The sequence below is a fragment of the Spea bombifrons genome, chromosome 5, assembly GCF_027358695.1.
Source record: "Spea bombifrons isolate aSpeBom1 chromosome 5, aSpeBom1.2.pri, whole genome shotgun sequence".
NCBI lineage: Eukaryota > Metazoa > Chordata > Amphibia > Anura > Pelobatidae > Spea > Spea bombifrons.
In genome coordinates, this window is record NC_071091.1 from 91,734,381 (window position 1) to 91,749,965 (window position 15,585).

Sequence of the window (15,585 nt, forward strand, 5' to 3'; positions counted from 1 at the left end):
CAAATTAGGTTGGATGTTTGTAAAGCAGGAAACAAATGAGAAGACTCTTAGGTTGGGTAACACTGTCTAACCTTGATGTTTAAAAATTGAGGTTTAATAAGTTATGTATTTTGTGAAAAATAATAACAATGCAACATATACTTTAACGTCTTTGTGACCGGACTGTTTTTGACATTTTTCTTTACGCTTCGCTCTTTTAAAATTTCTGCAGTGTTTGTGCTCAGCTGTAATTTTTAGGGCAGTAAGCAGTATTGGTCGGCAGGCCAATAAGATATGGACATGTAAAAAATGGGTATTGATTCACGGGAGGAGGATATCATCTCGTCTCTTTACAGGTCAATGGTAAGACCTCATCTTGAACATGGGGTACAATTCTGGGCACCGGTCCTTAAATAAGACATTATGGAACTAGGACGGATACAGATTTATAAAGGGTATTGGAAGTCTTAGTTCCATTTATATACGGTAGAAAAAACATTTTAGAGGGGACATTATAATGTTGTATAAATATATGCAGGGCCAATATAAAGAGCTCTTCAGTGACCCGTTCATTAACAGAAATGCACAAAGAGCAAGAGGTCACCCTCTGAGACTGGAAGAGCAGAGATTTCATAGACGACAAAGGAAGGGATTCTTTACAGTAAGGGCAATAAAGGTATAGAAGTCACTGCCAAGATATTTTTTTTTAGAAAAGCAGAACATACAGGGCCATAAATTAGAGAATAAACATTAATATTTTAGTGCTTCGTAATCCATGGGGAAATCCGTTTGCCTTTTTGAGTGGAAGAGGAAATTTCCACTCTAGGTGGCAAGATCCAACCCCCCCCCCAAAAAACACGTATTTGTTTGAAATCCAATTGACTTGTCTACGTGTTATATTGTCCCTACTTACAGGGTTGGCGCTTCGCAATAGTGAGTTGAAGTGTTTCAGCTTCAACTCACGGTGTAGTGAATAAACCCCTCTTGCCGTGACAGTCCATGTGCTGTTCCGTGTTCCATGACGCAATAACAGAAACACAGGGAGTCGATGACTAAGGATTGCAAAATCACATTCCTCAAAAGCCAATCTTCCTGGGTACAGAACATGTAAACGCGTTTGACAACGTGAAATCAATACTTAAAGCCTTAGGGGACTTGTGAGACTAGCACATTACATGTTCTTAATAATGAAATATATTGCTGACTAGTTCAGTAAAAAGTCACGGACAGCATCCTCATTGCCTTTCATGAGAGTCTACTTAACCCCCGAGTGGTTAATGCAGCTTTAAACCACCTACCCCACTTGAAACAAGATTTAGGGCAATGTTTTTTGTCATGTAATTTGTGTTTGCCTGGGCCTGCTACCATCTCTACACACACACACACACACACGCACACACGCAGTCCCTCCAACGCAAGCAGAAGCAATAATGTTTTGTTGACAATCAGCGTAAAAGAAATTCTACTAATTTGGTGTCGGGTGCTGCATTCCCGACCGGCAGCGGAAGTCATATATTTTACAGGTTTTGCAATCAGTGACAGGGCAAATGTCCTCCATGATCACCTGCGCAAGAGAATATTTCGTTGCCACAGCAGTGGAATTTGTGACAAATATTAGCGGGTTCACAGCATCTTCCAATCCCCAGCACACCAACCGCAGTTACATATGTGCAAGAAATAACACGCACATACAAATGTACAGCGCTACGGAATTTAACGGCGCTATATAAAACAATAAATAATAATAATAATGTATATAAACTTGTTTAACGCTTGTTGATTTACAATTTTTTTTTTATTATGGTTATGATTTCCCATTTCAGCAGGATGTCACAAAGTACACCTTTTTTCGCCTGTTTAGGTCTGTTATCCTGATCCAATCTACTAGACAAACCACCTAGGGTCTTATCATACTGTCTTTCGGCACACAATAGAATGGCTTAGTCTTAATCAGTCAGAGACCCTCTGACATACTAAGGTCTATAGAAAAGTGACTTAACCACAAACAGGACTAAAATATCACACGACTACAAAAGTGACCTGCAGATGGGTATAGAGAGACACCACAAGAACAACTTTAAAGCAATCGCTGTATACAACACACACCATGTGAAGTGTATGTAGTTGCCATCCTGGGCCCAGTGTGCCTGCTATGTAAGCATTATTTACATTTAAGAATAAACTATAGTGATATACTGTACTAATAAACATTATCTGTTGGTGTTCTATCACTAATACCCTTTAGAGCAGGTCAATCTAATAGAGCTGGACAATTTAGGATTTGAGAGTTTGCCATTGAAATCAACAAGAGGAACTGAATGCAGAGTAACGTGAGCGATGGTCAGCAATTTGACAATTATCAATTATCGGTAAGCTAACCCCATATTTAACTCAGAATAAACACAAAGATGTTTGAAAAGTCCCATGCAGCAGTTTACGGCAGGAATGCTTTTGGATTGTCACATGAACAAATTAGACATGAATCTAAAGGTGCAGAAACGCAACAACAAAAACAAATAAGTGAAAATTAAATGAAGAAAAAATGGTCTGCATAGAAAATAAAAAGTGAATCAAACCCTTCTGCACTTCAGTGTGTGAAGAGAGAAGTTAGTAAATATATAAAATATCTACTAGTTGCTATAGGCAGAAATTCTTGCCATAGCAGATTTTGTCTGTACTTGATTATAACAAGGACAGAATTAATGAGATCAGCATGACGATCCTCAGGTAAAGAATCACAGAAACCACGTAAATAACAAAAAATAATGTGTGGGAATACAGGTGTGTAGGACTGAAGTAAATATATAGAAATGATCACAACTGGATGATCTATCCGAATCGATCTACAAGCTCTGCAAACCAAATCCAAATGCACAGCATCTCCAGAGGTCTATAGACTGCCATCTAGTGGAGAGAAATGTGACTGCCACTTACAACATTAGATAATAAATACGGATTTAAAGGACACTCTATAGTCATCACATGCTATTTAATGCATATGATGGCCATGTTCTCTATTTACATTTTCAGTGTCCCTCTTGCAAATGCATGGAGGATTCCCCAGCTGTGTGCTGTGCAGGAGATGTGTTTTACAGCCACGTAATAAACTTACCACCGTCAGCTAAGCCAAGGTGCTGGCTCTAAGACCCGAACCATGCACATGACCAGAAAGCGCTCCAATTGACTTCAGGAGGCGGTACGCTAAAGGAAGGCTTAATAAACGCATTCTAAAATACTTTAACGTGCATTCTTTGTTCAGAAAAATGAGTATGTAGTACCCGAACATCCCAGCAGACTGTTTCCATTTGAATTTCTAAGCAGGGCACATAAGTCCATGTCCCAGCATGAAGACATATTAGACTGTCTGGCACGGTCTTAGGCCAAAGGCATAGAATACTTCCTTTGCAGAGTCTGAAATGAGCTGTAGTGGCATCAGTAACTTAAATAGTTAAATTAGCACATTCATACTGAATTTCCAGAAAAACAGCACATGAACTCACTAAGGAATCTAGGCTGACAAGTTCCAGACAGTACCACATTCACTGTGTATAACAATCATTCATAACATTTTTCATGTCACACATTAAAGGATAATTCACAGGATCAAATGTTGCCTCAGCACACGCTACAAAACAAACATCCTGAACCTTTATCATACTGATCTGTGCTAAACAGTACATTAAACTATAATGCTGTAGCCAACCTGCTCCCCCAGACATAGGGGCGAGACCTCCGTTACACGGGTTTATTGTTTATTCACTTGTCTTGTTGTCGAGGCAGTTTTAGAAGATTTCTGTTTCAGCTCCTTTACTTTACTATTCATTATGAATCTCAAACAGGATTCTCCAGCAAGAAGGGCCATGCATAATGCAGATGAGGCGACACTGGAGAAATATCACTGCTTTAACTATCATTATAATGTATGGTGACGTCTAGGAACTGAAACACAACTCTCCTCTTAGAGAACCGACCAGAGTAAACGGCGTGTTTACTGTTAAACGTAAAGAGCTTGCTGTCATAGACTGGTCAGAATCTTCTCTAATATAACAAACCCCTTACACCTAGAATTAAATTCATAGAGCTGCTTGCTACTGGTAGCAGGCGTGGTGTTTAGGCTGGCGGGGGATTAAAGCGGCAGCATGCCTATTGTGAGATCAGATGGCTGACATTCACTGTTGGTAAGAAAGCCTGATCATGGCAAGCGACTATGAGAATATTTCCTTTACTATAGCTACTGTAATCCCAGTTACATGCTACAACAGGCAATGTGCTATTCAACAGCATAGACTCAAAGCACAGCTTATGGGGTCTTTTCACACGTGTGTTAATGAGATACACAACTATAAATAGCATGTATCTAAAATATTTATTTTACAAATTAGCTCATTGTGTTGCTTCTTCCCATTCTTTGCTGATGTCATATTAAATATGAGTTGGCATCTTGTAACATGGAAGTCTCATTTTCCAGATATTCGATGATAATGTTACCGCCGGTGTATAATGGATTCTCTGAAGAGGAAATCAATGTTTCCAAAGAGTTATCCAGCGGTAAGACCTGCCCCGTCTCCGCATGGCATATCCTCAGTTTCTGTAAAACAAAGAAATACATAACATCTTAAAGACAGATCAATCTCAGTTTTTGTCTCCTCCATGTTCTATCCTTTTTCTAGTAGCTCTTGCTGCTTTAGTTGAGTTATCTGTCCTTATCACAGAGCTGGGAAAAACACGTAAACATGCAACTCTATAGGCTTTCTTCACTACAGGGATACTTGTCAGGTCACAATATATTATGTATAATCTATAATTGCCCCTATGCGAACACTGCATGTGAAAGCACTTTGTAAAAAGTAAAAGGGTCTGCTTCCCATCCCCTCTATGGTCTGAGGATTCTTACCATTGGTTGCTTGAATCATCAATCTATGGGAGTGCTTTCTAAACAAGCGCAGAAAGATCTTACTAGACCCCCCACTCCTCAGCGGAAGGGTTTGACTGGTACCAAGTATACTATGTTTGGTGAAGCTTATTTCCCCAAGGATCTGGGACAGCATGTTCAATATCAGGGCAGAGGAACGCTGTGTGGTCACGTCCATACTCTACCCACTTCTGCCTACTCTCCAAAACCTTTCACCCAGACTGTGGATAGCTTCACCCCTGATTTCAGCCATACAACCAGGGTAAAGGGGACCTCCAGGCTGCACATCTGGGGGTATGTTGGTCAGCCTGTGGCATTCTAGCTTTCACCCAACAGCTAGAACAGCCACGGAGGGTTAAATAAGGTAAGAATAACTGAAACATAATCCTACCTTTGCTGCTGCTTTATTGTTATCGTTTTTGAGGCTTGCTAAAGAAGCGGCATAATCCACTACTTTGCCGATGCTCCACTTCGTGCAAAAGAACATCGGTTTGCTCTTCTCTTTGGTGCCTTTGGGCAAGTAGACTTGGAAATAGACTCTTTCGGACTGCAATATAAAATGCAACAATGGAACGGCACAGCATTACTCACTGGTCAGTTATTGGTAATATGCATTACCTTTTTGTATCCCCTAAACAAGATATATTCAGCCATAGCGCTCTCTCTCACCTCGACACAAGAGACGCAATAAAATGGAGTATCCGAGCAAGGCGAGGAAAAAAATTAAACATTTTTATTACGCTACCTTACAAAATCTGAAGAAGGATTTTAAAAAAATATATATTTCCATTATACCCCCCTTTTTAATATAAAACTGCAGAAGATAATATTTTTCCTATTATCATAAATTTAACGAAAGCACACCCATGGGGCTCTTCAGTAGCTGCGCGGTAACAGCTATTCTGTAGCGAGAGAAGCTGAGTTATTCATCCGTGAAATAACATATACCTGAGGCAGAGATTTATCTCCAACAGCATGCAGCTTCAGTTTCATCAGGGCTACTTTGGCTGCCGTCTCGCTGCTCTTTGCTCCCTTACGTCCTTTGGCCGGCGCAGCCGACTTTTTCGAATCTGGAAAACAAATGCAAGCAGATGTTCGGATGTTGCTTGATGTCACAACTGATAAGTGAAAAGCGCTATTTGTCCCTGCGTGCGCAATGTTCCTATTTCATAGCTGCCATAAAAAGAAGAACCATGCTCCTGTATTATTTCTAAATTGTATTTTTAGACACCAGCAAGGAATTAACAAATTAATTAACATTAATGCAACTAAATATAAGATTTGCTGCAACAGAAATAGCATAGGAGACTGTTCTTGTGAATTTATATAATTTTTTTTATTAATATAATATCCTGCCGGCCCCCCCCCCCAAATATGAACCAGCAACCTTATGTAACTGGGATGTTTGTTTTTTTCATTATTATTGCTAAAAGAAAAACATAATATTTAATCAAATGTAAAAATATATATATAATTCTCTTCTTTTTATGTTATTAAACAGTTTGAGGAAAGAAGAAATAATCGACCTGCCAAGAATGATTTGCTTAATGTGCTACAAAGCGCCATTCATGTTTTGTATGAGCGGGAGCAGCATCTTTAAATATAGAACAGGTTGCTGTAGCCATTATTCTCACCTACAATTTCTCTGACAAGCTGCTGGGTAGCGCACATCCGAGGTTTTGGTATTTCGAGTTTCTCGCACTCATGATCCGGCTGGTGACGGTGTCTGGAACACAGCGTATATGTTACACGGCGTATGGGTAACACGGCCTACATGCGACACGGCCTACATGCGACACGGCCTACATGCGACACGGCCTACATGCAACAAAAGCCTATATGTAAAGTGGGGATAACACACTGTGATGACCCATATCCTTACAGATGGAACAAGCTAAACATACCCCAAGCAGAAATGCTTTTCGCAGTACGGACATAACACTTGAACCAATTCCTTCCCGCTGCAGCTTTTATATGTACACGGGTATAGCGTGCTTGCTCCGGATTTCTCACAATCTGCGATGGGTGTCACCTTTAACAGAGTAAGTTTGTAGTAATGTTAGTTTTTATCAGAAGTTCTTACTATGCTGTATATTATAAGTTTAACAAATATTATATTCCAGGGCTCGACAAATCCCAGGCGCCAGGTCGCCATGGCGACTCAGAATTTTGTCCTGGCGCCTAGGAGTTTGTCAGCCTCTTACATTCACAAAAAATGCCCCCGTGTCACCACGCGGGGGCGCTGCTGTTGCTGTCTGCCCAGGAGTCTGGGCAGACACCACAGCCACTCAGAGCCCGCCCCCGAGCCTGTGATCACTCCCACGGAGTGATCCTGTAGGCTGAAACCGCGATTGCAGAGAAACCTGCAATAGCGTTTTCAGCTGCCACAGGCAGCTTCAGGAAAGGGGGTTCAGTGTTGATTGGGTCCCCACACAAGTGTGGGGACCTGACATAACATCCCCCTGCTGCCTGATCGCTCCATGCCCTTCAATGCCGCATTTAGGGGTTAATTCCCGTTTTTCAAGGGGCTCTGCTGCTGGTGGTCTGCCTGGAAGTCCAGGCAGACCAGCAACAGCAAAAACGAGCCCCCACAAGCCCTTTGATGACTCCTGTAGGCATGGAAGCCTACAGCAGTCATCAGAGACTCCCCCCTGCAATGGCTGGTCTATAGACCAGCAATTGCTTCCCAGCTGCCAGAGGCAGCTTCAGTGACAGGGGGAGAGGGTTCTTTGGTCTCCACATGAGTGTGGAGACCAGCCCCAACACCCCCTGCTGCCTGATCGCTCCATGAGAGCGACAGTGCAGCGTTAACCCCTTCAATTCCACAATTGTTTATAACACATTCGTGGCATTGCAGGGGTTAACATTTGTCCCCACAAGCTTGTGGGGACTAAATATCAATCAATGCTGTGCTCCAATGGAACATCAGCATTGAAAGTGTTAAAAAAAATATATATATCAAAAAAAATTATTTAAAAAAAACAAAACCCAAAAAAACAGCACTGACCTGAAAGTCCAGGGTGCTTCCAGGTCAAATGCTGTGAGTTTAGTAAGTGGGCTGATGATGATCGGATCCCTCCTAACCAACTGTTAGTTTAAAAAAAATCCTGGCTCCTAACTTTTTTAGCTGGCGCCTAGATTCACAACAAATTTGTCAAGCCCTGTTATATTCTAAAAATATTATCTTAGTAGCAATAGAAGGGATGTTTCAAGGGACCCTCTCTGGAGTCCCTGAACAAAGAATGTACATGGAAATAAGTACTTTTAATGTATTCATTGAAATAAAGGATAAAAAAAAAACTTCTTATGGAGAAGCTGCAGCTCCAGAGCTAATGCCCCCTCTGTGCTCCAATGCTTCTCAGCACTGATTGGCCAATCAATGGTAGGAAGTGGTTCCATTAAAATCAATGGGAGTGCTTTCCGCATGTGTGCACGGGGGGGGGGGGAGCGCACTGCAGAATTTAGAAATTTAAAAAAAATAAATAAATAAATAATGCATGCTTAAAAACTCTAAAGAAAACCAACAGTTTTATAGAGAGAGTCCATATGTTTTAATATATAATTCAAAAGATTGGGGTCACTTAGAAACTTTTTTATTTTAAATTAATTTATTTTTTTAAATAAGATTACGCAAAAGACCTTTATTATATGTAATGATATTTACCGGCACAATAAAAATGTCAAAACGTGTCAGAATTCACCTACCTCCGGGCATCCATGGCAGTCTCTGCTTCGGTGCTGGAGACTTTAAAGGAACAAGACATGCAGATGACTAAAATGTATGAAACGGTATAGCATAACCTTCTGAAATAAATCACCAAAACAAAGTTAACGGGAGCAGCCATTTTGTTCCCTCAGCACATAACATCTGAGGTAACATGAGTACTACCGCCACCACAATGAAAACGAGTTTCTTACAATACGGACAACGTGATAATAATGTCTCAAATCCACCTCGAGTACTTCCTTACCAAAATACTCTGGAACAGGCATCACAAACAAACGGGAGAAAATCTGCAAAAACAAAAATACAGGATTAATATTATAACGTATTTAAATAACAACAAAAATGTATACAGAGCCTTATATACAGCAAACAGGGGCTGATACTTAATGATACTTAAGGTAAAGTGCGTCTCCACGTTTACAAAGTACTGTACAAGATATGTCAACAAATATGCTGTATATATATATATATATATATATATATATATATATATAAATAAGGTATATATATATATATATATATATATTATTGTGTATCAGCTGATACCTACAAACAGGAAATGTACCTGATGCTGTTAATCCCTTCTTTTGGTTTACAGGGAGAATACGACTTCTTGCGTTGTACCAGAAATGCACATTGCCGTTATTAAATATTTATATATTATAATAAACTTTTTTTTAAATATTAATAAAATGAATATGTTCATTTATAGAAACGCACGTAACGTTTGGATAAATATTTATGCAGCTGGCCGGAACTGCTGGGATGATGAATGCCAGAATATACCCCAGCACTTCAAACAGCCAAGAAGGCATGCGCTTTAGGGATAGGGCATGCAGTTAAATACATCACTACAGCGTACGACTTCCAAGCATAAAAGAGCCATCAGAGGGAGATCTGCGTAGGAAAGAGGGACAGATGGCTAGGCTCGCTATAGAGGGGCTATCCATTCTAAAGAGGAACACTAATAAAATATGCCAGAATCCTGTAGTATATATAATATATAATATATAATATATATATATATATATATATATATATACCGTATTGGCTCGAATATAGGCCGCACTTTTTTCCCCCACTTAAAGTTTTTAAAGTGGGGGTGCGGCCTATATTCGGGGTCTAGCGCCCGACGCCCGGGACATGCAGTCCCGGGCGCCGGGCAGGCAGCGGGGTTAAGATACAGATCCCCCGCAGCGGTGCAGGGGACCTGTATCCTACTCCTCGATACGCTCAGACAGCCTCCCCTGCCAGCACTTCCCACGGGGGGGGGGGTGCCGGCACAGGAGGTTATCTAAGCGTTTTACCTCTGCCCACCCCCGACTTACCGGAGCAGACTCCCGGGTGTCTTGCGGGACCGGCGGGAGACATCTACGCAATACGCGTATGCAACTTCCGGTACCGGTACCGGAAGTTGCATACGCGTATTGCGTAGATGTCCCTCGCCGGCCCCGCAAGACACCCGAGAGTCTGCTCCGGTAAGTCGAGGAGGGGGGGGCAGATAAGGACAGCGGCAGCGTATCGCGGGGAGGGAGGACAGCGGCAGCGTATCGCGGGGAGGGAGGACAGCGGCAGCGTATCGCGGGGAGGGAGGACAGCGGCAGCGTATCGCGGGGAGGGAGGACAGCGGCAGCGTATCTCGGGGAGGGAGGACAGCGGCAGCGTATCTCGGGGAGGGAGGACAGCGGCAGCGTATCTCGGGGCGGGAGGACAGTGGCAGCATATCTCGGGGAGGGAGGACAGTGGTAGCATATCTCGGGGAGGGAGGACAGTGGTAGCATATCTCGGGGAGGGAGGACAGTGGCAGCATATCTCGGGGAGGGAGGACAGTGGCAGCATATCTCGGGGAGGGAGGACAGTGGTAGCGTATCTCGGGGAGGGGGGGCAGAGTGGCAGCATGTTTTCTTTGGTGCTTTTTTAAAGAAAAAAAACTTTTTCTTTAAAAAAGCACCAAACTTTTAGGGTGCGGCCTATATACGGGGGCGGCCTATATCCGAGCCAATACGGTATATATATATACACCAGTGCTGTGTGCACCTGTTAGTATTAAGGAGAGTTAGGGGAACGTGAAGTTTATTTAAAGGATGGTCGTCTGGAGATTGCATGGGAGGTCTGCCAAGGACAGGAGTCAGGAGATAACACATCCTGGCAGGAAAGAACTTTCTGATCACTGCCTTCCACTTAATGTGTAAATAACAAGAAATAAAAACAAACAGACGTACCCAACTGTCCACAGTGCTCAACGCCACAGTGCTGTCCGATATCCAGCTCCGCCATAGCGACTTATAATCAGTTTCTATGAATCGAAATTAATTATAATCCTAGAACACACTTGACACAATCACAGGGTGATATGAATAACGCGATTCTTTGGAATATGTTTGAAGTTTGAACTGATACAGCAGCAGAAAATCACAACATCATGCCTAAGTGTCGCATTAAGTTACGTCATCTTTTCGCGATCCTAAGACGGCTCTATCTTTCCTGTTAAAACTGAGCGTCTCGAGTTCTAAGCGCACGAGACACAACTTTCCGAGCTATGGAAAAATGTCATCCGAAGAGGAGCTTTTCTTAGAGAGGCAGACAGATGCGTGAAATACTCTATTGTTTATAACGCAGTGGATGCTGTTGTTGCAGTAGTAGTGGGATTTTGTTCTGTTACGGAAGCCGCAAATCGAATTCACTACGAATTACGCAAAACAGTGTCTTTCGTAGTGACGCGTAAAACGATCAGTGTTTACAAATTAATGTTAGAATGGTAGTGAATACACTACGAGTTGTCAATAATGCTAAAACATACTTTTGGAAACAATAAAAAAAACTATTTAAACAATATAAATCAAAGAAAACGTAAACAAATTGCAATTATGGGGTTAGATACCAACAGGAACTTTGGTGCAAAGTGAAAAAAAGTTGGGGGTTACGGGGCTAGAAGAAAGTGTGGCCCCGTTATTAATACATAGGGTGACACTAGGCCACTTTCAGTGTGCATGGTTGGTGTTTGAATGGTATGGGATTGCTAATGATTGCTCCACTGTTACCTTGACATTCCCTGGTGGCTGTATGTGGAATTGCAAGTAAAACGGAAAATATTTAGGTAGGGACCCCAAATTTGAGAGCACCTGGGGGCAATTATCCTTAAACCATTGCCAGACTCCCCCATGGATCTATGTAAAGCCCCCATGAGAGACAATATTCTGTAACTCTGGCCGCCTCCTGATGTAATTCTTTAACCGAATCAGCCTAGTTTCTCAGGAATCTTGGATAAAATATGTTTCTGGTGCCCTTTTTATATTTCTGGTGCCTGTACTGCTTTTTGAGGGCATGAGATTAACAATTCAGAGTACCGAATGTAAGGTACACATTCTATTTGTAATTAAAGTAATTAAAGTAATTTTGCCAATGGCCGTGCTTTGTTTCACAGTTTGTTACAGTTTTGTATTTCCTGTCCTTTTCCTCTCCGAGTCTTTGGTCATTATGTCAGCTGTTAACATAATCTTTGTTGAAGTGAATACTTTTATGATTAAATGCAGCACTAGAAAGGCCATTCTTAGTAAGTAATCCCCAAAATAATTAAGGGAAATGGCTTCCTCATTCTTTCGGGTTTATTTGCTAAATGTGTTAGTATAGTTTTGAGTGGAACGGCCCCTTTAACAGTGCCACAGGTTTATATGTGCTCGTTCTGCCAATAAAACATGAATATGTTGGCAATGTTTATAGGTTTATAGGTGCACGTTCTGCCAATAAAACATGGATATGTTGGCAATGACATCCAGTACATGACTTCTTACTGTATGACTATGGTTAGCTGCCAGGTGTTTTGGTCTGGTTTTATTCTGTCATAATACATGAATAAAGTAATGCCATTATAAGTATTCCCAAGCCGGCAGACACCTTTGATTGACAGTCTTTGTTTATTTAGTTTTAGGATATGGGGTTTACAAATATCGTGAAAGTCTTTAGTTGTTAGAGGTGTGGTGACCTAATGTAAGAAGAAGAGAGTTCATAAAATGTTTATGGTGGAAAATCTCAAAATAAGTGGAAAATAGTGTTAGAATGGTAGTATAGCGCTATTCAGTTTATCATTTGGCCATTTTACGCAGGGACCCCTACCAAGCGTGGCCCTTTTCCAGTTCTGGTTCTAAGGTAAGTGGAACATGCAAGCTACAACCTTATGTAGATGTTTGTTGAGCGCCACCATCACTATGGAATTGTGGCCAATGTTTAGGGTTCGAAATATTATCCACAAGGAGTCAAGATTCCAATGAAATGGTAAAAATAAAATGTCTGAGAAACAGTCCAGCTGTAAATCATATGTCATGACTTACATATGCATTATACAGGACAAATACTATCTCTGAGCTCCATCGTGTGCCTTCCGTGACTACGCTCAGACAGTTTATTGTGAGGACACCTGTTTTTTAATTGGGAGAACACCTTAGAAAGGAAGAATAATTTTGGGAATCAGGTCAAGATGGCTGCATTGAGTAAGGTCACTATTTGAAAAGATGACAGGTTCTCTTTAGTTTTATTTCCAAAGTAGTTACACATGTTTACATTTATTTCAATATGGATAAAATATTGTCAGTTTAGTAAAACACTCCAAATGATAGTATGGGAACTCTATCGACCATAACTGACCCCTGGTAAGATACATGCTCTAACTACGGAATAATTCATGGGTTTATGATGCACTCCGAGATAAATGATGTATATTTATTATCTATACATTGAGTTGGGTGTAGTATTATGTATTGTTTGTACTGGTTACTGTACTAAATAATTATGCGGCCAGTGCATAAGACTATATCTATAAAATGAAACATAGGGGGGACTTGGCTTTTTTTTCCTCAAAAAGAGCCAAAATGGTCCTTCTGCAGTGAGATAAGCTATTTCATCCTGCCATAATTTAGTAAATCAACCATGGAGTTAGAATACATTTCTTTTATTAGTTTGTTCTTGTTTTACAATTTTAAACGCATAAACACTTTCAAACATTCAAATTAATTGATTCCAGGTGACAGATTTCCTACTTTCTATTCAAATCGCACAGATTACTTTTGACAGACAAAGCCCTTTTTATTTGAAATTAGCTGATTTCCAATGAATAACCCACTGTATCGAGGACTGTCGGTAGAACTGTTTCAGAGGATTAGGATTCATCTGGTGTAAAATTCCCAAGTACTGTCAAGAGGCAGATAAGGAGCTCAATGGGAACAGGAGGGTAAGAAAAAAAAACACCGTAAATAAAACGACTATGTGAGAAGACAAATAGAATTTCAATCTCATTAAATAAAGTTGCAAATTAGCGATACGGGATGTGCATTAAGAAGGTTCTCTATGCCGAGGCAGGAAAACATCTCCAGGTTTGACAATGTTAACAAATTATATTTATCTATGGCTGAAAGGAAACAAAAGAACGAGAGTGAATAACTGACGGGTGTCAAAGCGGAGTGCTGGACCCAAGCCATCTCGTTTATCAGAGATGAATAGTAAAATCAACGCCCAGCCAGAGAAATCCTAGAGTGACCGCACAAAAGTGGCTTTTATTTAAAAGCTTAAATATTTGGAGTTTTTTCACTTCCTTTTATTTTTCTTCATCAACAAAGAATGGCATTTAACCCACCCAATGCTTGCTATAAAATCTATCTCTGTACTTATATAGTCGGCTCGCTATGGACCAAAAAATTATTTTATGATGTCACCACTCCTGTGTGATCATCAAAAACATCTGGAAACCATCCAACAAAGTGACACAGTGCATCCCAGCTATCCTAATACAAACTCTACCAGTAGTGAAAATAGTATATATATATATATATATATATATATATATAGATATAGTGTATAGTTCATATCCTTTTATTATGTTATGAACCACTGAATTTATAGCTGTGGGTATTTACTTTATTTCCCATAAAAGGGTACGAAACAGTAGATGGAGAGCAATATTGTGGTGGGGAATGTAGGATGAGGTGCTTTTCCATATGTATCACTGGACATACTTTTGCTACAGAGAAATTTAATTTAAAATGTAGCCAGGGTCAGCTCCTGAAGCTCCTGAAGCTCTTGAGTGGGGCCTTATTAACTAAACTGTGTGGCATGATTTAATCTTGACACATTATAACGTTAATGAGAAGAGAAGCTCAGAAGATATCCTCAGCCCTTGGCGAATCTGATTGAAAGCCGCTGCGTTACTGAAACACGGAGCAACATACTAAAGTTGTCTACATGCTAGCCATAATCCAAGAATGAAAGAGACCCTTTCATAACTGATACAACATGAGAAAAGTTTTAATTTCAATGAATTCTGTGGTTTGGCCGATCCAGCCCACCATGTTGTTACTACACCAGGCAAGCTTATAAAACACGTACCATTGCTAAAAACCACCAGCAACAAGAAGCCATCACACCTGTTGGACATTAATATAGCATAGTTTAACATTGCCAGGTCCTTGGAATTTTGAATCCATAATTTGAGATAGCACTTTTCCTATGGATTGTTTTTCACGAGGCGACGTATTACAGAAAAATAAAAAAATTCTCAGAGCATTAAATACAACACACTATACAGTAATGTAGGTTAGCATTGAAGAAGACAAGGTTTGGTTTCATTTTGTTCCTATGTACTGTATGTCCTTAATATGGAGACCTGGAGGCTGCCATTGTTGTCAATCATGTGATATTTTGGGGGACTTTCCCTGCTCAAACACCACACTGAGCTGATTCTTTATGCTAATGAAGTCTGTTCTACAATAGACTTACCCAGAATGCCCCTCTGGGTGATTACGGCTGAGACATTCTATTATTTACTACAGGGCAGTATGATAAGGAGTCAGAGTGTTTGTTTAGTAGATTGGGCTAAAATAAGACAGCTAGAACACACACAAAAGACTAATATGCAGCTGTATGAAAGCGGTACAGTTTTACCATGTTAGGGGTAGAAAGAAAAGAAAAGCTAATTTGG

General features: G+C 40.6%; 1 protein-coding gene across 2 annotated transcripts in view; it reads right to left on the minus strand.

Annotated features, from left to right (window-relative positions):
• Positions 1–10,950, minus strand: part of ZFAND1 (zinc finger AN1-type containing 1) — a 99,424-nt gene extending 88,474 nt beyond the window's left edge. The window contains exons 1-8 of one of the 2 annotated variants that reach the window (XM_053467987.1): positions 10,841–10,950; positions 8,863–8,905; positions 8,597–8,636; positions 6,796–6,923; positions 6,526–6,617; positions 5,840–5,961; positions 5,283–5,438; positions 4,355–4,567 (exon numbers count right to left, since the gene is read on the minus strand). In XM_053467987.1, the coding sequence (XP_053323962.1) occupies positions 4,397–4,567; positions 5,283–5,438; positions 5,840–5,961; positions 6,526–6,617; positions 6,796–6,923; positions 8,597–8,636; positions 8,863–8,905; positions 10,841–10,895 (807 nt within the window). In that variant the 5' untranslated portion in view covers positions 10,896–10,950 and the 3' untranslated portion in view covers positions 4,355–4,396. Of the gene's footprint in view, positions 1–4,326; positions 4,568–5,282; positions 5,439–5,839; positions 5,962–6,525; positions 6,618–6,795; positions 6,924–8,596; positions 8,637–8,862; positions 8,906–10,840 lie in introns of those variants that run through there. The other variant, XM_053467986.1, reaches the window with a different exon arrangement.
• Between the last annotated feature and the right edge of the window lie 4,635 nt (positions 10,951–15,585).